The sequence below is a fragment of the Leuciscus leuciscus genome (genome assembly GCF_965113295.1).
Source record: "Leuciscus leuciscus genome assembly, chromosome: 7".
NCBI lineage: Eukaryota > Metazoa > Chordata > Actinopteri > Cypriniformes > Leuciscidae > Leuciscus > Leuciscus leuciscus.
The window spans coordinates 11847081-11870840 of NC_138731.1; the positions used below are offsets into that span (position 1 = coordinate 11847081).

The 23760-nt window shown below is 38.6% G+C and overlaps 2 protein-coding genes across 7 annotated transcripts in view; both read right to left on the reverse strand.

The window, feature by feature from the left end:
- Positions 1-5204: 5204 nt before the first annotated feature.
- sp5a (Sp5 transcription factor a) lies at positions 5205-8060 on the reverse strand. Its single transcript, XM_082175475.1, has 2 exons — positions 7857-8060; positions 5205-6902 (listed from the first exon to the last, which is right to left on the reverse strand). Exons 1-2 carry the CDS (start codon positions 7905-7907, stop codon positions 5844-5846), a joined length of 1110 nt encoding a protein of 369 aa, XP_082031601.1. The 5' UTR covers positions 7908-8060; the 3' UTR covers positions 5205-5843.
- A 2308-nt stretch (positions 8061-10368) lies between these two features.
- The window catches only part of myo3b (myosin IIIB), a gene marked incomplete at its 3' end in the record, with an annotated part of 170651 nt that continues 157259 nt past the window's right edge, over positions 10369-23760 (reverse strand). For all 6 annotated transcript variants that reach the window (XM_082176050.1, XM_082176048.1, XM_082176047.1 and 3 more), the window contains one exon: positions 10369-10905. The remainder of the gene's footprint in view (positions 10906-23760) is intronic.

Consider the following 23760-nt stretch of genomic DNA (forward strand, 5'->3'; position numbering starts at 1 on the left):
TCCTGGATGTTGGCAACGAAATGAAATGCTTTTCAGACTGATGTTGAAGAAGGATTCCACATGGTGGCAGCAAGCGTTCAATTACTGAGTTACACTCCCGCGGTTCACTCACATATTCGTAGTTCACGCATGCAGATTTACATTTTTTTTCACCAAGGAACCTGATTAGATTTCCTTAAGCATTATTTTCCCTATCTTTATGTGATTTGACACGCAGGAATGCATCGAGTGTATAGGAATAAAACTGATGATGTTGCCTGATGTGAGTATGTATTTGTGCAGGTTTCAGCAGCTGGACAGCTCCTTCTCTTCATCACTCACATCTGTACAGCGACTCCAACAAAACACAACATTCAATTCTTCACTGGTTCCTCAACTCGGAGGACCCTCTTCAATGAAGAATCACCATCCGTCGAACTCTGAACTTCTTGTCTTACAGTATAGGCTACAAGCAGTCCAAAGGAATATTTTAAACATTCTTTCTTGATAAGACAAACATTTATTGGTCATTTTAAAACCTTATATTTTAACAGCGTAACTACATATGTGTTTGCTATCAAAAATTTTTCCGTAGAATAGACACTGGCGTCATTACAAAATGACGAATACTTTTAATGCTGTTTGTTTTGATTTTGCAGGCCTATGGATGTGATTAAACGTTATTTTGAAAGAGAGAGAGGGAGAGAGAGAGAGAGAGAGAGAGAGAGAGAGAGAGAGAGAGAGAGAGAGAGAGAGAGAGAGAGAGAGAGAGATGAACTGTAGGCCAATGGATCATAACTAGGCTAGCGCTGCTGAGAGATAATGTACCACAAGTCGCCGCAAGATGGCGCTGGTATATTAGTAGCTGTCCGCAAAGCTCATGCGTCATTTGCACCTGCTTCTTGTATGCAAATATTATGTCATCATTTATATAAAAAACCCTGAGACACACTAAGTATGTATCAAGCAAAAACCATCAATCAATCAATCAATCAATCAATCAAAAAAACGTTTTGTTTGTATAGCATAAAGAGTGTTCTTTACTTTAGACTTTTTTTTTTCTTCAAAGTGCTCACAGGCTTCAGGAAACTACTGATAATGATAATCCCTGCAGTAATGTTCAGTTATGTTCACTGAAAAATTAAATAAATAAAAAATCAAATTATATAGGCTATGTATTGCAGTGATATATATAGGCCTATTTTTTTTTTTTTACGAAGAGTTCAGATGCAAAAGTCTGTAAGTGCCATCTGAAATTTTCTTCTAGAATGATCTTTTTTATCAAGCTTGTATATTTAAGTTCAGTAATTTCACTTAAATGACAATTAATAGGTAATTTTCATTGCCATTTAAGTGAATTTACTGAACTTAAATATACAAGCTTGATAAAAATGATCATTCTAGAAGAAATTTCAGATGGCACTTAGAGGCTTTTGCATCTATATATATTTCTATGACACACACACACACACACACACGCACGCACGCACGCACGCACGCACGCACGCACGCACACACACACACACACACACACACACACACACACACACACACACACGCACACATATATACGAACTCTTCACATATATATATATATATATATATATATATAAAGATATATAAATATATATATGTGTGTATATAAAAGTATTACATTAATAATTTTGTTGGTTTCTTGTGTACTTTCCGAAGGCAACTTGTTTTATTTTCAGTCTAATATAGCAGTTTATTAAGTTTCTTAATTTATCATACAAACTCTGTTTACATTTTTTTTTTATGAACAGATAACTAGTTTTTCTCATAGCGCTGCACATTACCTATAGCAGATTGTTACTTTTTTAAAGCACAAAAACACTATCTTTTAGAGGAAGGATGCTGCTTAGTCAATTAGCTAAATAAAATGTTTAAAAGAAATGTTATATGTAATATTTCATATGTAGCAACCATTTTAGAAATGCAATTACGCAGTCAAGTCACAATCTAGCACAGCATCTCGTATCTCAGTGCTAAACAGAATGTGTTGTTTTGAAGTAAAGAAAAAGAAAGTAAAAGAAAAAAGCACGGGACGTTGAGTTAGATGTAGAAATGCATTAATCTCTTGATGCAAAGTGTCACTCCAGTCCGTTCTCCAGACATAAGTGATGCTCTTAAACACCCCAAACAACCTTTGATGCTCAGCTAGGCCTGGGTGTATTCTTTTATTTATTTATTTCCCCCCCACATTTAATACTCTAAAATAAACAAGCACATGTTAGATTTGAAGTATGCATGCTTAAGTATGTGTGTCTAAAAGGCTGATTCTGCCAGACTCTCAACAGACTCACATCAAAGGAAGATCAGAGTGTGGCATTCAGATCAGGTCACGCTGAGGCTTAAACACACACTCCCTGCAGCAAACACACATGTGCTGTTGTGATAGCCTGACCATATCTCACTCTCTGAAGGAGAGGAACAGCCCGTTCTGCCCCGTGGGAACTCAGTTTGCTGGAGACATGTTACTCCTAACCTGAAACAGCACTGGGTGCAGATCCTTCAGGTTTTCACTTCATAATGGGACATTGTCCATCATTTCAGTTATTGCTTGTTCTATAGCTAAAATGAAACAGCCACTAAAGCACTTTACATGTTATTTTGTGAATTAAGACCAGTTGAAACACATGGACCTATTTCACATTTCCAGGGTTCGTCAAAGTCGTCAAAGCTGTGTAAACTTCTGAAGCAATGAAAAAGAGATGACAGCAAATAAAGTTTCCATGACTTTCCGAAAGACAGATTGATTTTGTTGGTCAGAAGAGAGAAAGATGTCAAATTTGTCATCACTCCCTCAGTCGTTGTATTAGAAACATCACAGCAGCGTTTTTCTGTCGTTTACTGACAAGGTAATACAACACAATATATAGTGTTATATATGTGTATATATACATTTTATATATATATATATATATATATATATATATATATATATATATATATATATATATATATATATATATATATATATATGTATATAATATACTTTACTAGATTTGCAATGTTGATAACTGTGTAAATGCGTCCTCACCGGCTGTGAAAAGGGTCCATTATAAATTCTGCTTTCTTTTGTCTTATGTTTTTTACATAATGTTTAGAAATGTGTGAATTTAGTAACGACATGACCATTATAACCAAATATAGTTATTTCTATGGGCTTCTCATGGTGTTTACAAGGGATGGTTCTTCCAGAAATAAAAATTCTGTCATCATTTACTCACCTCTTTCAAACCTGTATGAAATTCTTTCTTCTGCTGAACACAAAAGAAGAGATTTTGAAGAATATGGGTAACCAGACAGTTGTTGGACCCCATTGACTTCCATACAATGGAGAAAAAAAACATGTATTTCTGTGTGTCACTCTGGAAACAAAGTTACAAGCATGAATGAATGTGAAGAGACAACTAAGAATGTCTGAATCATTTGTCCTCTTGTTTTGCATGTATAACAAAAACAATAAATTATATTTATAATAAGTATTCATTATAATAGAAGTACAAAAAAAAGTTGCTGCCTTAAATTTTTAAGTACAATCAACTTGGATGTTTAAGTCATTTCAACTTAAAATACATTAAACTGACTTAAAAAAATGAGTTGAATCTTGTATAACATAAGTTTATTTTGATGAGTTAGAGCAATGTAAAAACACACGTTGTCATAACTTGTTGATTATGTAATTTTGTGTATCATATAATTCAGTGTCAAATAACTGTTTTAACAAAAAAAGTTTAAAGCTATTTGTTAAATCAATATATTTCTAATTTAAGGTAATAAAAAAAAAATTGGGCTTTTCTTCTTCAAATAATTTAGAATGTGGTTATAAAATATTTAGCTCAATCATGCTTATGAATGAAGATCCAGAAAATTATTGCGTTTAACTAAACCGCCACAGACACAATATTTTTCTGATTACATAAACTAAATGCATTAAAACACTTTTTATAAGTAGTACTGTGAGTTTGGAAACTAGAATTATGGCTTTCACGGAGTGGTTTTAAGAGAAAACATAATAATACATTTTTTTTATAATAATATCCCCCCCCCCCCCCACCCCTCAGAATACAGAAATACATTCGAGGAACACATTACAAACACCCAAGTGTCAGAAACTCAAACACAATCTTCACCAATAACCTCACAATCAGTGTGTCCTCAATGAGAAAGCGGTTTTATGAATCCGAATAAAATTAGATTTTATAGTGCGTTTAATAAACAAAAATGAGTGGGATATTAAAACCTTTTACAATTTATGCAGAACTGTAACAATTTGCAATTGAAATCATTAAAGCAGGCTGGCACTAGTTAAGGTGTTGCTGTATTTGCACTTATGTCTGAAGAGACAACTATACTGTGGAAAACATTTGAGTTATAGCTAGATCCTCTAAACACAAGTAAGTGGGCAAACATTAGACAAGCGTTTAGTGATTTGTGCCAGGATTTTACCATCGGAGGCGCTGTTGCTGGAGAAGCGTGCCAAAAAGCCCCTTCCAAATATCATTAATAAAACGCTTCCTTCATATATTCCAATCTGACTAAGCAATGCTGCTTTTAGATGTTGTCATGTGTGAAGCGTTTTGTCAAGGCATGAAAGATAATATAAATCGTAAGAAAATTTTATGAAAAACCTCATTAATGACCAAATGTGACCAAAAGTTTGTGGGCTTTCTGTGCAACTATGTCTTTCTCCATGCAAAACTGTCAGTACAATTCAGACATATAATTAATTATTACCATCATTCTCCTTATATTTAGAGTTAACTGCCAGAAACCATCTAGTACAAATCAAAACGCATTGAGATTGAGGTTAAAATGGACTTGATTTGATATCACTGTGTGTGAGCACATCAACATCTGCACTGAAATTAGATCTGCTATCACAGAGCATCTGAATATGCTGTATCTAGATGAAGCAGATTTGTCAAATTATATTCCATTTTATAATTAATACCATAGATGGTATTAAATGAACTTTAGATGACATGATAGTAGCACATCTGCCATACAGTTCGTCACGTAATTTTTTCATTGATGTGATTCTGAGATTTCGATGCAGCGCACAACACTTCAAGAGTGTTTCTTTGAGAGCTGGAGGGGTTGTTTATGTATTTTACATATCAAACACTGACAGCATCTGCAAAATGCTCACGTGTGACATGAAAAACAGAAAAATACAGCTGACGTCAGTTAATGTTTGCTTTATTGTCATTTTTGCTAACTTAAAATCATAATGCCGTCCTTTGAACTCTACGTATCCTAATAAGTGATAAATCTCACAGTGCTTGATTCTCAATCACAGACGTCCAACAGAGTTTCACTGTTTCTCTGCTGGGCGATTCACACACACTCACACGCTTATAAAACTTTGACATCCATTTAACTTGCATTTTTCCTCTTCAAAAAATAAATCTATGCACATTTAATAACAACTCCACCTCACCGTCTTATGTTCCGATGGCATGTACAAGTCATTGTCTTTATTTTCACACAATAATTTTGGAAGTTTAACAGATGGTTTTTAATAGCATGCTAAAACACCCCACAAGGAGCGAAAAACTGACACTTTCATTCAACAAAAGCTATCAATATATTTACAGGATAAAAAAAATCTTCCACCGAAGACAGAGATCTTAACACAAGTTAAAACTTGTTAATGTTTAGAGTAGCTCAGGGACAGGACACATTATCCAGGGTTCCTTTAGGAACGACTTGAAAATTATATTTACAAGTCCAAGAAAAAGTAAGTCTCGTGAACCTTTTTAATGAAAAAATAAAGTTTTTCACTTCATTAGGATCCTGAAGATTGTATTGCACTAGTCTATGTTCATCCGGGTCAACTACACAGGTCTCAGGTCTTCTCTTTTCACGTAATCAGTCTTTTCGTGAGTTTTGCTCTTCTTGTTCTGGTGAGTCTTCACGTGTTTGGCCAAATGGTCGCTCCTCATGAACCTCTTGCAGCAGTCCGGACACACGAAGCGTTTTTCCCCCGTGTGAGTCCTCAGGTGCCTCTGTAACTCATCCGATCTGGTGAAGCTCTTCCCGCAGAAGAGCCAGTTACACACGAAGGGTCTCTCTCCCGAGTGCCAGCGCAGGTGCGCCTTCAGGTGGGACGTTTTCCCGTATACTTTCCCGCATCCGGGGATGTGACAGATGTGCTGCTTCTTTTTCCCGGGCTCGTCGCTGGAGCTGGACGACTGACAGTTGGGACACCGGCATCTCCGGCAGCGCCGGGCCGTGGCCAAGGGGGATTTGGTGTGGAGAAGGGCTGCGATCTGGGTCTGGTACTGTGCAAAGTCCGTGTGTCCCAACACCAAACCCCTCTGGATTGGGAAGCGGTGGGGACCGAGGGGCGAAGGGTGGCTGACGTGGTTTCCCTGCTGAAGGCTCCACCACGGTATATCCTCGCCCGGGTTTGGAGAGAGCTGTCTCGGCTGCTGATGGACCAGGCCCGAGTGTCCTGGGACAAAACCGGGAATGGAGGGTGGGATGGGGGCCGGCGCCGCGTAGCTGACGGCGGGAACGTAGGTCGGCGGACAGCTCGACTGTAACGACTGCATTGAACATGGCAACATCTTAACCGGAGAGAAATCATATGGATACGTGGGATCGGCCGGAGGGGTTAACGGGAGCTCATGGTGGGAGGCGTAGGAGCCCTGCAGGTGAGATTTGGAGGATAGTCCAAAGGAGGTATTGCCGGAAAGCGTGGATTGGGGATTCGCCTCGTTACTCCATGGGTGGAAAATCCGTGACGGCGACCCGAGGGTCGTGTCGTAGGGAACTTGAATAAAGTCCGTGTGGGCGGATCCGTGATGATGACCGATCCGGTTACACGTCGCCGCTAAAAGTGCCAGAGGAGAGTGTTTGCTGTTTTCCGGCGAGGAGTTTGGAGTGCGATCCTGGAACGTGAGAAAGAGTCATGTTAAATATTTACACATGACACATGGTTAAAAAAACACTTTTGGGGGAAAGATTTGCACACACGTTTTGCTCAATGATTCCTACAAAATTCTCATGCAAATGTACTTTATTTCACAGGGTTTATGAAGGAACTGAAGCAATGTGCAAATACAACTTCAAAAGGAGTCAATTAAACTATTATGGACAGACTTTTAATTTAAATTTGCATAACTTTAGCTGCATTGGTGAAATATGTTTAGAATCGATTTCAAGTAACCATTTGACTCGGTATAAAGTTCACACATGGATTAGCATTAAATTTACGATTAATGGCTAAATTAGTTACACTTACAATGAGTTTGACTTGTTGGCTTGCTCCAAAAATCACAGTGAACATGCCATAGCAGTCAGTTATTATTATAGGCTACGATAAAAAAATTAAATAAAAAAAGACGATTAAATAATCTGCGATGTTTGACATCGTCATACACTGTAAAAAATAAATAAAATAAATAAAAATAAATTGAAGTTTAATTGCATTCGAAATGAAAGCGTTAAACTACAGTAGCAAGTTTATTGCACTTTTTGTACCAATGAATTTAGAGATGATTAAAATCGAACTGTAAGTTCTGTAAAGTAAGAATTGTTACAGTAAGAACTGTTAAATCGAACTGAAAACTCTATTTAATTAAAGTATACTAATGATAACTAATTAAATTCATGGAAAATGCATTCTCATAATTCTAACGTGCACACGTTTGCTTAATGATCAATCTGAAATCGTTTGGATAATAGTTCGCGGAATAAAGTAATAATGTCTCGTTATCAGCAGTAGTTTGCGTAGTTCAGAGACACTCAAATAAGTCAAAAAAAGCATCGTTTCTCCGCGTTATACCAGCGACAGAAAGCTTTACGAACGACATTTTCAACAATATCTGAAAGTTTTGACGAACCTGCAGAAATGCCTGTAGTGTGTCGTTCCTCAGCACAGCCACAGCTGCCATGGCAACACTTCCTCGAGTTCCTCAAGCTTCTCGATTTAAAGCAGCCAAATTCAGTTCTTCAAAATAAAAAAGACTTGAGCGTGTAGTGCGTGTTGTGCGCGGTAGCGTCGCGTCCTCTCCTCCAGCTATCCCTGGACTATCTGAGGGAGTGAAGGATCACTTCTTTGGATTTGATAAGGACTTTGGTGGGCCGCCAGCCAGTCAGGAGTGAGATTTATGACTTTGAAGTTCGCCGCTGCCCAATCATCAAAGAAGAGCGGCTCTTTGAGAGGGGGAAGCAAATCCTCTGAATCCACACAAAGCTCCTATGGTGTGTTTGTTGGTCTGGATAAAAGGGCTGATTATTAGTGGGGGATGGGACGGGTGGGGATAAAGGCGGGACAATTAATGAAGTAATCACTATGTGGGAAATGTATATACACAAATAATTGGATTTTCTTGATCAAAGACCCCCTCGCCGCCTGGAGACCCCCGCTATTGGATGCCGGAGTCACCCGATCCCCCTTTCTGTAATTAAGGATTTGTTGTGCGACTATGCGACTGTGTGTTATCTCCAGAGATCTCACGCGGGCTTATGAGATAACTTCAAGAGGAAGGAACCATTTGACTCAGTATAAAGTTCACACATAGTTTAACATTTAATTTACGACTAATGGCTAAATTAGTTACACTTACAATGAGTTTGACTCCAAAAATCACAGTGAACAAGCCGTATCAGTCAGTTATTATTCCCACAATGTAGCTTAGATAAGTTTGCAGTGGTTTCTTTCAAAATAGAATTGTTCAAATATAATCTAGTGATTTAACAATTAGAAATTGCAAGTTGTCCTGCATGAGAGAAAATGCAGTAATACAATTTGCTCACACAATTTAGATTAGGGTCCAATTCTCACTATTAACTACGATTTTGCCTCACTAAACTCATAATTACTGCTTATTAATAGGTAAGTTGTAGTTAATAGTTAAGTTTAGGTATTAGGATTAAGGAATGTAAAATACAGTCATGCAGAATAATGCATTAATATGTGCTTTATAAGTACTAATAAACAGTCAATATCCTAGTAATATGATGCTAATAAGCAACTAGTTAATAGTGAGCATTACACCCTAAACTAAAGTATTACCTAACATTTTAATTGAATTACAAATTACCCAACATGAAATATGTGGTAACACTTAATAAGGTTTCATTAGTTAACATGAGTTAACATGCACTAATAAGGAACTGCACTTCTACAGCTTTATTAATATTTGTCAATGTTAATTTTAAGATTTACTGATACATTAGTAATTTCAAAAGTTGTATTTGTTAACATTAGTTAATGCACTGTTAAGTTACATGAACAAACAATGAAACGCTGGATTTTTAATTGTTAACTAACGTGAACAAAGATGAACAAATACAGTAACAAATGTGTTGCTCATGGTTATTTCAAGTTAGTTAATACATTCACTAATGTAAACAAATGAAACCTTATTGTAAAGTGTCACCAAATATGTCTTAAACACATGACTTCGATCGACAGATAACACATTTTCCCACAGAGGTTTTTAAACAAATAGCCTAATAAAAAAGAAGTCTAGGTTGTCAACAGAACGGCTCTCAAATCACATGCACTAATTGATTGTGACTAAAGAACAAAAGGAACAAGCGCTTATTGTTCTCATAGTTGAAAAGACAAATTATTTATTAAAAAACAGTCCCACACCACCCTGTGCAAGTCAACGTCGACCCATCAAGGTGTGGAGATGACACGATGATGATGATGATGATGATGATGTCTTAGTTGTGTGATTTGCAGGCTGGCGAGAGGAGGAGATCCAGTCTTTGAGAAAGTCTGAACATTTTCCAGTTCTCCTCCCTCTTCTCCGCCCCGAACCAGTCAAGCTTTCAATGCAACCCAGTCTCCGACACACGTGACGCCTCCACAAATATTACAGGAATCGAGAATCGTAAACGAGTGCTCACATGAAAATTGCTTCAAAGTTTAGTAGTTTCTAAGTTTTGCGGGCGAATAAACTGTCATATCAGTGAGTGCAGCTTCAATGTGAGCAGTAGACTAAATAAAAACAAGACAAGCAAACTCCCACAGAGAGATGCCTCTAATCTATGACTTTTTAAACTGTCCCTTTCCAGCAGTTTGGAGTGCTTGATGTTGAAGCAGATCAGCTCTTTTGATGGGATTAAGGTTTCTCACATAGTAACGGGGGAAGGAGGGGGAATCCCACAGGGAGGAGGGCTCAGTTTTCCTGAAGTCCTTAGAGAATCGCAAGGGGACACAATTCTGTTTATTCTTCTTAACAGTCACTGTTTTAACTAAATATCTCTCTTTACATAAGAGCATATTCCTGGGTCCAGACAGCTTAATAACGGCCACACATTTTGGCAACCTTAATTCAGGTTATACGGTGCATGCAAAGAGTTTTAAAAGTAGCAGCACACGATAAATGACAAAAGTGCTAACTTTTTTTGTTGACTTTATTTCTCAGACAAATTAGGATACAAAACAGCTGGTGAGATTGGATTGAGAACACCAACCCAAACTCACATGCCATTCACAGACGTGGGAACTGGAATGAATCTATTACCAGAAAAGAGAGTTTTATATCAACACAACAATGAGCAATGCAGAGAACAATGATGCACACACTTTGCTTTATGGTCAGTCGCTCATAAACAGCTCAGACCAAACGGTCTTAAAAAATAAATAAATAAAAGCAGCAAAGTGAGTCAGCCATCGCTCATCTAATCATGTTGTTTGGCAACAAATTATTGTAAATATTAACAGTTCAACAGGCTGCCTTTGAGAGTCCTTATATAATTAACCATAAAACGTGTTTTTCATTTATATTCTAAGAAAACTGATAAATAGCACATTTGCCTTTCATAATAAATACGCAAATCCAAATACTGAGAAAATAATGCATACATAAATAATCGTTCCTCATTATTTTATATGTACAGCACATTTCGTAGCAAAACACTGGAAAAGGCGATCTGTGAAAGGAGAAAGAAAGAAAGAGGGAGATTAGTTTTAGCAGTTACATAAAACATAAATGCACGGATTTAATCCTGTAAAGCTTGAAATTAAATAATAGTGCGATAAATCTAATGGAATAGTTTATCAAATCTTTATACAAAATATATAAAAATAAAAAACATTAAAAAAAATAAGTTTGCACATGTCTTTTTTGTTGAGCATTATATATATATATATATATTGATCACTGTTCATTTTAGTTAACAAATGAAACCAGTTATTCTTTGATTACTTGATACAAATATGAAGGGGGAGACTTATAGAATTATGCTTTACGGTCTTTTACTTGATAAAAAGTATATACTAACAATCAGATGACAGAAGGCATGTAGAAGATTGTGTGCAACAGGTTTTTTCAGCCAAGTTTTTATCATGTTAATAATTCAGTGACCAAAGAAACAGTAGGCTTTAAAGGGTTAATGGGAGATCTTAATCAAATCATATGTAAATATTGTAAAATATCAGGAGTTCTCTGGTGACACAGACTTTAAGTGATGTCTTCGGTCAAGATCACGGCGCTGTCTGTGAGTTTTTGATAAAACTGTCAACAGTGAGTTTCTTCATATAGGTCTTCTTCGGACAGGTCAGAGCCGTGTCTAGCTTTTCATGTTCTTTGGACAGACAGCAGAAGAAAATAAGGAAAAAAAAAAAAGTCTAAAAAAGAAAAAAGGGTCTCCACATCTGTCTCACACACAAGAGCAGGAGAGATGGAAAGGCAGAGAAATGCTCGGGGCTACCGGGTACGAGAGCCTCTGTAATGGTGTCTCGTATGAGAAAACATCTGTGAATTTCCTCAGTGATCTACAACAAAGTCCAACTCAGAGTAGTCACTCAGCGGGCCTTTGAAGTTTCTCCCTGACAGAAAGCTGCCATTGTGTTCTGCCCTCGACGCGGTGTAGCCTGACTCTGCTCTTGCTAATTTCCAACATTTTCCCCTGAAACCTGATACTGTTGCCTGTGCTCGGGCTGCGCGTTTAAAAGGAGCGGTGCGCTGACGGGCCTCGGGTCAGGAGATGAGGGAGAGGTCGTCCCTTAACCAGCCGCTCGCCGCTGTGTGTGGCATCGCAACTCTGACCCGCTCGGTTCCCGCGGTAATTGTTGGGGTCACGTCTGGCTTCCTCGAGCGGGATCAGAGGTTTCGGATTATACGGAGGGGCTGAACATATAGTTCATGGATATTTACTAATTTTAGATTCAGTCTGACGGGGTTTGAAGTTCTGTGCAGATGTTTGACCTTCGGACAATTGTGGCTCTTTTTGTTTGCCGAATTAATCAAACACTTCAGTTTTTTGAGTGCAGAGAGCGAGATGATTAACATTCAGATTTCACTATACACTCATACCAACACACAATTGTGAAGGCAAATTAATATTAAACAATGGTAGCCTAAATGGAATTAAAGATCATGTTTAAACCATTGAATAATGGAAAATAGAAATGCAAAATCCACAAATCCCAGAGGACAAAGTATTGCTCACAGATCAAGAGACTTAAAGGTAGGGTAGGTAATCTCAGAGCTAGCTTTGTAAGCATGAGATCCCACCCTCCGTTCAGAGAGTCTCCAAAGCCACACCTTTAAAAGCAGAGTCTGTAAAGTGTCACGAGAGACGGCGTTAATCTACCTCATGTCTCAAAGCACATACCATTACAATAATAATAAACGTAAACAACTTAGAGAGCTCTAGTTGTACCACCAGACTGGTGCAGATTCATTTCGCCGTTGATAGTGTTTACACAGAACCGCGTAAATCTGAGTCTGAGGACGTGAACAGCTCCAGGTAGAATATCAAGGGCTGCCGTCTCGTAATTATGGTTACGGTTACTGGTTGTTTTGGTTCAGGAGGAACTGTAAAAGACGGCTGCAGTTTCGTTTGTGGCGTCTGTCTAACTCTGGATAGCATGAATCGCTCTGATGACGTGTGATGTCTGCGAGAGCAGGTGTGTGGAGGTGTGGAAATACATATGTCGACAGGCAGGTAGGACATTGTATCGTATTGGACGAACATTTTTTGGTCATGTGACTTTAAGATGTGTTTTTAAAGTCACATGACAAAAACATGTGACTTTCATGTGTTTCCCAGTGTGGGCCTCTGAGTGAGTTCACGAGAGACACGACGCATGCGCGAGAACTGAGAAGATGACGCGGATGGGTCTCGATGTAGTGTTTAAAATGGTTCTAAAGTGTGCATTTCCTGGATGTCCGAACCGTGAGAAACCAACGAGAAAACTTACCAATGCCGCAAAATGAATGGCTTACCTTTCACACTTTCCCATCAAATGATCGTGAGCGTCATCTTCTCAGTTCTTGCGCGTGTGTCGCGGCGCTCTAGTGAACTCATCAGTCGTTCTTTTTGTTTGTTTTTGCGTACAAAAAGTATTCTCGTCGCTTGATAAACTTAAGGTTGAGCCACTGTAGTCATTTGGAGTATTTCAACAATGTCTTTACTAACTTTTCTGGGCCGGCAGAATGAAATTACCTAGCAGCCTATGAAGGAGTGAGACAGCTCTCAGATTTAATCAAAAATATCCTAATTTGTGTTCCGAAGATGAACAAAAGTCTTACGGGGATGGAACAACATGAGGGTGAGTGATTACTGACAGAATTTTCATTTTTGGGTGAACTATCCCTTTAAGCAATATACTTCATTTGATTTTCATTTCATCTGTTTGAGTCACGTTTGAGATACTAAAGAGAGCGAGTTTAGTTTAGCATTTTAGTGCATTTAGGCTGTGTGTCCACCAAAGTGATTTTAGCCAGCTGAAAACGGCTAGCTGCGTTTCAGCCGCACATTTCAGCATTTTTTCAGTTGAGACTTTTGGTTGCTAGTATAAGGAAAATCTGCAGAAGTGTATCTGATTTCACAGATAGCTTATTTCTGAATATAAAATGTTGACAGAATGTAAAGTGCTTGCTCTGGCCCATGTTTTAAGTGACTTTGTTCCATTGTTGTTGTCATCTGTTGATGTTGTACAAGCAGGATGTGGTGGTTGGTCGCTTTGGCATTTGTCCCGCCCCTCCTCCACTCTGATTGGACGGCTGGGTAAAAGGTGACAGTGATGAGCTCTGATTTTTATTCAAAGTCTTGTTGCGTTGCTGCCAATTTTCCTTTTTTTAAATACGCAGCGTTCCCATTGAAAGAATTAAAAAAATATGCTGGGCTCAAAAAAAAAAAAAAAAAATGCTTTGGTGGACACACAGCCTTAGGTTAGCATTTTAGTGGTTATATTGAAGTGATTATATTATATCCTATTAGTTATCCAACCCAGGGTGGGTTATTACAGTTAAGTAAATAGTTAGCTAAAACGAAACCTAACAACATAAAAAAAGTTTATTTCCCTAAAAAACAAATACTCAAAATAACAATAACTGAAATAAAATATAATTTTAACAAAACTGAAACTTTTATTTCATTTAGTTGCCAAGGAAACATTTCTTAATTGCATTGTTTAACTTGATGCACTTACGTAACTAAAACTAAACAAAATGACTTAACCTTTAAGTAAAATTAAAATGAAAACCAATTCAAAATATTAATAAAAACTACAATAGTGTCTCTAAATAATATAATAATATCTATGATACTAAAATAATACCGATCCAACCCCTTTTTCTTTACAGTGCCGCTCAAAAGTTTGGAAACATTAAGGTTTATTAATGTTTTTGAAAGAAGTCTCTTAATCTCACCAAGGCTGAATTTATTTGATAAAAAAATACAGTAAAAACAGTAATACTGTGAAATATTATTACAATTTAAATTAATTGGTTTCTGTTGTACTATATTTAAAAATGTAATTTAATCCTGTATTCGAAATCCATTACTCCAGTCTTCAGTGTCACATGATCCTTCAGAAATCAAACTTTTGACCGGTACTCTGTCCTTAAAGATCTTTTTATTTATTTATATGATGCCAGAATTTATATTCTGATAAACTCTATGGAAAATCTTAGCATAGAGAATCTAAGGATTCAAGCTGAAATAGGTCAATTACTTTCCACAGGTACATGGGTAGCTACAAGAGTTGAGGCACAAGAATCAGTCTACGCGGAGTCTCCTTCCATCACTGATTTGTTGTTTTTCCTGCTGAATGTACACAGGTCCTGGCCAGCTCTCTCAGCGCTCGCCCTCCTTGAGTTTGCTCAGTGGCAGCTGCGAGCACCATCTGGGAGGGCTTCAGCAAGGCCAAACAAAACAGGTTACACCTTCGGCCATGCCAAGTGCTGTAGCCTATTCCTGGTCTGCAGAAACAACAGGGGCTAATCGCAATTTCATGCTCTGATTTTCCCCAGACCTCAATCCAAGCCCCGCAGGACAAGAAACTTTAGCTCATTTTCAGGAGATATGGGCTGCACGCGCTTCCATATGGCCGTGTGCGGGACAGTGTTCAGCTCATACCCCATGATTACAGAATTCAGCATTTTCACGTTTCTCCAACACTTTTCACTTGTCTCTATACTTAATGTTTGTACTATCAGTGTCTAAAAGTAGATTTGTATACATCACAGGAGAAATATCTCTTGTCACGTCAAATACATATTGTGTTTAATAGCATTCTCTGGTAGAAAACTCTTTTTTTATATATATAAAATGGACAACTATGCTTATTTTACAGCTAGCATTTTATTTATCCCACATACACACAAATACATAATATTTAAAAAAAATTCTACAAAATTACAGCTTGTTTATTAAAGAATAAAAGTATATTTTCATAGTATTTTTTTTTATTTATTTTTTTACATTGAGTCTCCTTGTCAAACAAGTAACTCTGCTGGTCTGTTTGTTGGTCTGACTGCCAATTAGTGTACAATCTGATATAAGTAATTTTCACATTCACTACACCTTTAATTGATCAAATGTGACAGTAAAGACATTTATAATGTTACAAAAAAATATATATTTCAAATAAATATTCATTAAAAAATGTACTACTGTTTTCACAAAAATATGAAGCAGCACAACTGTTTTCAACCTTTATAATAATCAGAAATGTTTCTTGATCATCAAATCATCATATTAGAATGATTTCTGAAGGATCATGTGACACTGAAGACTGGAGTAATGATGCTGAAAATACAGCTTTGATCACAGGAATAAATTACATTTTAAAATATATTCACATAGAAAACAGTTATTTTATATTGCAATAATATTTCACAATATTACTGTATTTTTGATCAAATAGATGCAGCCTTGGAGAGCATAAAAGACTTCAAAAAATTTTTTTTTTATTACTGACCCCAAACTTTTGAACAGTAGCGTACTATTTAAATGGTTAAATATTTAAATGGTTTATCTTTAATGTTTGCCTGTTTAGATGATCATAGTTTTAACTATAAAACAGTTTTTTCTATGCATTTTCAATGCAGCAAAAATAAACAATGAAGCCACAGTGAAAAGCTCTCAAAACTGTTTTAGAAAAAAGTTGGAAATCTGATTTTTTTTTTTTTAAATCAAGTCATCCCGGGACATAAAAGAGCCTGTAGTTGAGGAACCGGAAATCGATTGTCAAAGCATAGACTGGTTTGGTAAACCTTAAATCTTTCAGACACAGTTGAGCTAATAGCTCAGTTACTACAGAGAGACAGATGACGAACATTGGCAAGATTTGGGCACATTCAAGTCCAAATGTAGCGGGGTAAAATCTCCCACTTTTATCCCTTCGGTATTCACTCAGTGCTCATGCAAATGTGGGTAATTCAGCAGGGCATAGAAAGCCCTCAACAAATTGCAGGTGTTAGGAAGCCGAAACAAAGGCCACTACAAGCCCTAATGGCATCCACCATCATTAGCAAGTCTTTGATGTGCGTACTCCACTCACTCTTTTATCTCCTTCTCCCCCTCTCAGCCCTTCTCTTTCTACATCTTACGCTATAGCTCGCTCTCTCCTTCTGTCTTTCTCCTCGTAACCCTCTCTCTTTCCGCGGTTCTTCATTAAATCAGTCTTTAGGGAGGGCGCCCACCCCTGTACCCGACATCTGTTTGGCTCTTGTGCCTGTCTGTCTGTCACACATCAGTCAGCGTAAAAGTGTCGCGGTGCTAATCTGAAAATATCCTAAAGTACCTGTTTATTCGGAGAGGCGGCAAGCAAAGACGGCAAAATAAAGTGTTTACTTTCATTCCCGGCTTTATTATCCCAGGCCGTGATTAGGAGGCGCAGCTCGCGGGAAGCGTTTACTAGCAAATGAACATATATGGGAGTGCGGGAGTGTGTGTTCTTGTGTATCAATGGCAGGTTACCTGCTTTACATCCCAGCAGGTTTGAAAGAGAGGCTTTGGAAACACTGCTATTCAAAACTCTTCCTTTGAACTCTAGAGGATATAGAGACAGGACAATGCTAGTCTATTTGTGCTCCCCCTTTGAAGTCCACCCTGTCTATTAGTATGAGAGAGTGTGCTGTCTGACAATAAATACTCCTCTATCTAAAGATTACGGCTGCAGAATATCTGAAAGGTGCCACATTGCTCTGCATACTTGGGAAAGAAAACACACGGTCTAGAACAAACAGTTAAAACCGAAGGGGGAAACTCTTCGGCGGAGTGCGGACCACATTAAAAGAGATCGTCAGGCGCTCCAGATGCGGAGGGCGCTTTAATGAGCGCAAAGAATAGGCAGTCCTGGTTTTATGGAGAGTTATTGAGATATTAAAGAGCACAGGTGCAGGGCCAAATGGGCTTCTGACACAAGATCAGCTTTGCTTGTCAATAAAAGAATTGTGCTGGACAATCAGAGTTCCACATACTTTGCACCAAATGCGGTTTCTTCGGTTTGATATTGTCTCGGTTAAAGAATGTCGGTATTGAGAACAGTCCCCGCCGTGAAGGCAAACTTCAGAGGGTTCTCGCAAGCACAAAAACTAGAGAGCTTGTTCAAAATTGATTTCCATGGCAAAACAGGGCCAAAATAATCTAGGGAACAAGATCTCTCTTAATGGATTCGATGTTCTTTAAAGAGGCACTCGCGGGTGTTAGAGTGACCTATTTCAGCCGGCGCTTTTCAGAGGAACTAAATATTCTCCGACGGGGAATAATGCTCGCAGAATATTCTCATTACCGCCTCATCCGAGCGCAAGAAAACTGGACACGGCCAGCTATGATTAGAACTAGAGCTAGTCTATATGCACACACTGACACACAAACACTGACAAACACACATTCACAGAACTTTATGATGATTATGTATGTATATTGTCTCTGTCTGCTGGCTTAAGCATTACTGTCATTCGAAATTAGGCCTCGAGTAATTTTGGAAATCGGTTCATTTTAATTCAGTGTTTTAGAAGGAAGTTGCATGGAAGTTGAGTATTAAATCGACACTTTCGGTTAAACATTCAAATTAATTCTAAAACCAAAATCTGACTAGATTGTGAGACATGGAGGCCATTTATGAACAAGGAGGTTCTTTATTCACTGTAATACATGGGAAAGCACTCGTGTCCACAACGCCTTCACAGAAGTGTGCATAATGTGCCTGCTTGAAAATCACTCACAGTAATATTTCTCTTTAAAATGTTTTCCAAATATGTCACAAACTTGGCATACATTTAAAGATCCAAATTTCTGAAAGCCTACCCAAAACTTCTTAAAGCCTCTTGAGCCTATACACTGTCAGAAAAAAAGCAAAAAAGCTGTCACTGGGACGGTACCCTTTCAAAAGCTAAAGAGTGACCTTAAAGGTACATATTGGTACCAAAAGCGTATATACAGAATTATTATCTAAATGGTAAATATTAGAAAATTTTTGAAGGGTACCGTCCCAGTGACAGTGACAGAGATTACCCATCTAACCTCAAAATCACAGTAAAGACTTACTAGTTCAGTGGGAAACTGCTTTATGATGCATGTAAAAGGAAAGAGATGAGAACCAAATAAGAGGTAGCACTTTATTTGACAGCCCCTTTTCAGATGGATAGACTATATACTTATTGTTGCAATTACAATAACTGGGTAATAACTAGGTACTAGTCCTGAACCTACCCCTAAACCTAACCTTAACCCATGAGGTTACCTTATATTACTCAGTAGTTTCTTGGTAAGTACACTGTAATTACATTGAAAGTGCACGTACTGTAAAATAAAGTGCAACCAAACACAGAGGAGCTTTTCTCACCTCTGTCAGAATGAAAACGGATGTCAGCTAGATACAAATGAGGACACTAATTGTAAAAATGGAAACTGGACAACACTAGCACAAAGATCATGAAATTTTAGATAACTGAAAACCAATTTATGCACCACTTTGAATATGCACAGACCATGAAATAAATTGCAAATTTAGATCAGCTGTTCTCAAATTCATCTCTTCAGGACAAGCATGTTTCCCAGCATCTGAGAGCATTGTTTCATTACCATTATTTGACTCTAATTATTAATATGGGATATGTGTAAACCTGCGTAAAATACAAGAACAAATTCATCCACTTTTTTATAGTGACAGAAATTTACTGAACAAATGCCAAATTGGCTTCTTACCAAAACGTCACACATCAGATGATGCATCCACTCAGAGGATTGTAATTGATTAACAAATCAACCGAAATTTTCCTCTGCTTCATCGATTTCAAAGAAAAAGCCTTCATATGGTGTTTGGCATGAGAGTCTCCAAATCAAAATGCCTGACAGCAGTTTTGAAGGAAAAACAAATCAAATCAATATAACTACTGTTACAATTGGCTACAAACACACAGATCTCTTCACTATATGCATCAATGAACTAATGAGAACCCGATCCAGAACAGACTCAACAAACATAACGTGCCATAAACGGACAAAAAGATTGTGCCATTACTGAACTGAAATATCAAACCACCAGAATCATTTTGATATGAAATCTACCTGCAACATGCAAGTGTGGCTATAAGATATGTGAATTCTTTCTGTTTGAATCTGTGGGCAATATTTATTAATTAAATTTCATTCTTTGAAAATATTGGAAATGTAACCTTGCCAATTCCAATAAGGCAAGCATGCTAATAAGACGGATTTTGACCCGAAAGCAGTTGAAAGAGAGAGCCAGAAAGATATAGAGAGAGTTTGAGAGAATAAGATCTGTCTACATCTTCACTAAAGATCAGATTTTCTTCTGGGCCCTGAGGGGTCAACAACTTCAGATGAACCAAATGATATGCAAATTTCATTAAACAGCGCCACAAATTGACTTGTGTGCGCTGTGCGGCCCTTCTCATCTGAGAGAGAGATTTGTCCAGAAATTCTCATCTAGAATCTCATTTACACCAACATCACGGCAGGTCCGTGAATGTTGTGTAAAAAAAAAAAAAAAAAAGATTTAGAGAAAAAGTAAAAAAAAAAAAAACATGTTTAAAGAACAAAGTGGAAAACAATTTGAAATGCAAGGCATTCATAACAGTCTTATCTTGCTCTCTTCATGTCTTTTTGTCTCTGTTTCTGTGAGAGGGGGGATCAAAAGCAAAAAATCACTTTTCATGTGCTAATGTTATCTGCCTCCTTGAGGAGAATTCAAATTAATGATTGTATCATTATTGGTTTGATAAACTGTGTTTAATGAAAGAACTATATCAAGGATGTGAATCAAAAATAAGAAAGACATTGTAGAGTATTCCTCTAACTTTCCATAACCATGAGAGGCTTTGAAATGCAGATATTGCCTGACGCCATGAGATAAGGTCAAATCTATCTCTGAGTGTGCAGGGCTGCCCTAAACATCACACAATATTCAAAAGGGCAGTTCAATATTTGGTTCAAAGGGCCTTAAAAATTTAGGTTTAGACAATAAGGACCATTAAAAAAAAACACTTAATAAATGTATTCTCTAATCTTTCATTGTTGATAATTCAAAATGATAATAAACAATTTTGGTGAGTTATTTTTCTCCAAAAATAATTCATTTGTACTCATGTATTATAATAATCTTCATGTATTATTTAATAATAGTGTCAGGTATGGGTGTGATGAAAGTAGAGAGGACTCAGGTGCAGAGTTAATGGGCTATTAATGATAATAAAATAAAACAAACCAGACAACAAAAACTACCCCGAGGGGGAAAACAAGACAGACTTGACTTGAACAACTAGACTTGGCTTGGCTTAACTTGACTTGTCAGAACCACACAGCAGGGAAACACACGGTGTGCAGACGACGACAAACCAGCATAGGACTGAACACACAAGGAGAATAAATAGGGAGAACAAACAAAGCAGGTAACGAGGGAGGACAGGTGGGGCAAATAATCAATAATCAGGTAACAAGAAGGGCAGGGCAAGACAAATTGACAGAAGAGCACATGGCAAACACATGACAAGCCATGTGCTCACACCAAACATGACTAGAACACAAGCACATGGCCAGTAAAACAAATCACAAGCCACGTGTTCACACAAAACGGGACATGAACACTCAGCTAATGAGAACACTCATAAGCCACGTGTTCACACAAAACATGACAACATGAAAGCACACAGCTAGTGTAAAACACAAGCTGTGTGCTACACAGTAAGAGACAAAGCATGTCATGAAAGCACGCGGCCGATGTAAACACGACAGAAGAGCGTACGGGCCGAGCGAACTCGAACCTGCACGCTCACACAACAAGACAGAGCGCACGAGAATGAGTGAAAGCTCATCCTGTGCGCTCACGACAGAATACAAACACGCGTAGCATGAATGTCCGAATTCCCACACAGAACCGAAGCCAAACTAGACTGACGTGCCGGGGATCCAAACACCACGCCCCGCACATGTAACAAGGCATACAGACAAGAGAGCGCACGGCTCGAGAATGCTCGAAGCCGCACGCCCACACAAAGACATGACAAAACAGGAGTGACAGAGCTCTGTCACAAAACCAAGAAATAAACTAGACAGAAGTGACAGAACCCATGACAAATACAGTGGCCTCACAAATAATTTCAACACCGAAATCACACTTAAAAATGTCTGAATGACTTTGCAATAGATATAAAATAACAGAGAAAGTGTCAACAACTGCTTTTCTCTTCACTAACTTCACTTTTTTCCATAATTTTTGCTCAATGCATTTTAATCAACTGGGGTTTTGGTGATTTATATTAGTGGATGTATGAAGTCAGTTCTTCAGAAGTTCACACATACCCCTTTTTCACCAGAAGGGTTCACGTTCTGGAGCCATAGCCTGTTCTCGGCCAGGCTGGAGTCTGTCGCAAACCAGTTTCGTTTTTTCCACAGACTTGAGGAACGAACACTGACATAATGCTGGTCTGTGTTGTTTACCTGGCTTTTGTAACATTTATAGTCTGTTTTGGTTTTGTTTTCGTTATTTCCCTGATTCTTCCAGCCCAGCTCGAAGTCTCCTGTGTCTCAAGAGTACCGACCCAGCCTTCCTCTACCGCCTCCTCTTCCAAGTTCAGCCAGCTCCTCTGCCCTGCTTTCGCTGGTTCCCTTCAGCCCGTCGGCTCCTCATCTGACACCACTCTATTGTGTGGATTTGCCTCGGGTCTTCTGTTCTCCAGCTCCGCCCAGTCAAGAGCATCCCCTGTCTTTGTCTCCAGCCGTCGATCCATTCACTCCACCTCGGCCCGTCGACCTGTCGGCTCTGACTTGGCTCCTCCCTCTCTCGGCTCCACCTGGGACCATCGTCCTTAGTCCTCTGGCACCTTGGCTCCACCTCAGATGCTCATCACTGCAGCTCCACCTCAGTCTCCAGGACCATCAGTTTCGCCCGGTCTTGATGGCTCTTCGTCTGCGCCCTGGGTTCCACATCCAATCGGCCTCGTCTCTGTCAGTCGTCCCCCTGCAGTCATCAGCCAGGTCTCACCATGGCTCCTTTCTCCCTCGACTCCGCTTTGGGCCATCGTTCTGGGTCCCCACTTGGCTCCTGGTTCTCCTGCATCCTCCTAGTCATTGCCACTCTGGTCTCTCCCTCTGTCATCTCCCCAGGTTTTCTGTCCTCTACCTGCTCTGCGTCTTCCTCCAGAGTCCTCCTTCTGCTTTGCTGTTCACAGTACCGGGAATGATTCTAGCAAACCAGCAGCTCGCATAAACTGCCGGTATTCTCATCTGTCCTTTTCAGATATAAATTAAAACAGAAATCATTGATTCACTCTCTCAAGCTGGGTCTCTCAAGTGTGCAAATAAAGAGCTATATAGTGGAATGTTATTAGATTGCTCAACAATGCGCTAGCATTTCGCTAACCTGTTAACCTGCCATCCGTACTTGCCGTCTTTTTTATCTTGCACGCTCGCACCTTTTACAAATCCATCAAAACTGTGGTGAGTTGGATCAGTCAACAAACACGGTGAGTCATCTTCTCCTGTTTTTGTCACTTGCACTGCCTAGCACATGTATAGCACAGCCTTCTCTGTCAACGGCGAGGGTTTCACTTGTGATAAATGCAGGGAGATAGTCAGGCTGACGGAGAAGATATCAGAATTAGAAACACACATCCAAACTTTAATCAAGGACAGTAAGAATGCAAGGGCTTTAGATACTGTTTTGGATGCGACTAGCTTAGCGAACCCTGCACATTGTTCGGTTCTGGCTGTAGAGCAGGGCAACTGAACATCAAACAGGTTCTCCCCACTCAGTGACACACCCACTGAGAATCCTGTTGAATGTGCCCTAGTTATTGGCGATTCGATTACACGGAACGTGAAAATAGAGACACCAGCCACCATAGTCACATGTTTGCCGGGAGCCAGAGCGCCTGACATCAAAGCAAATTTAAAAGTGCTGGCTAATGCTAGTCGTAAATTCTCAAAGATTATTATTCACATCAGCACTAATTATGTCCGACTTCACCATTCGGAGATCACTAAAATTACATTATATAACATTAAAGAGGTGTGTGAACTCACAAG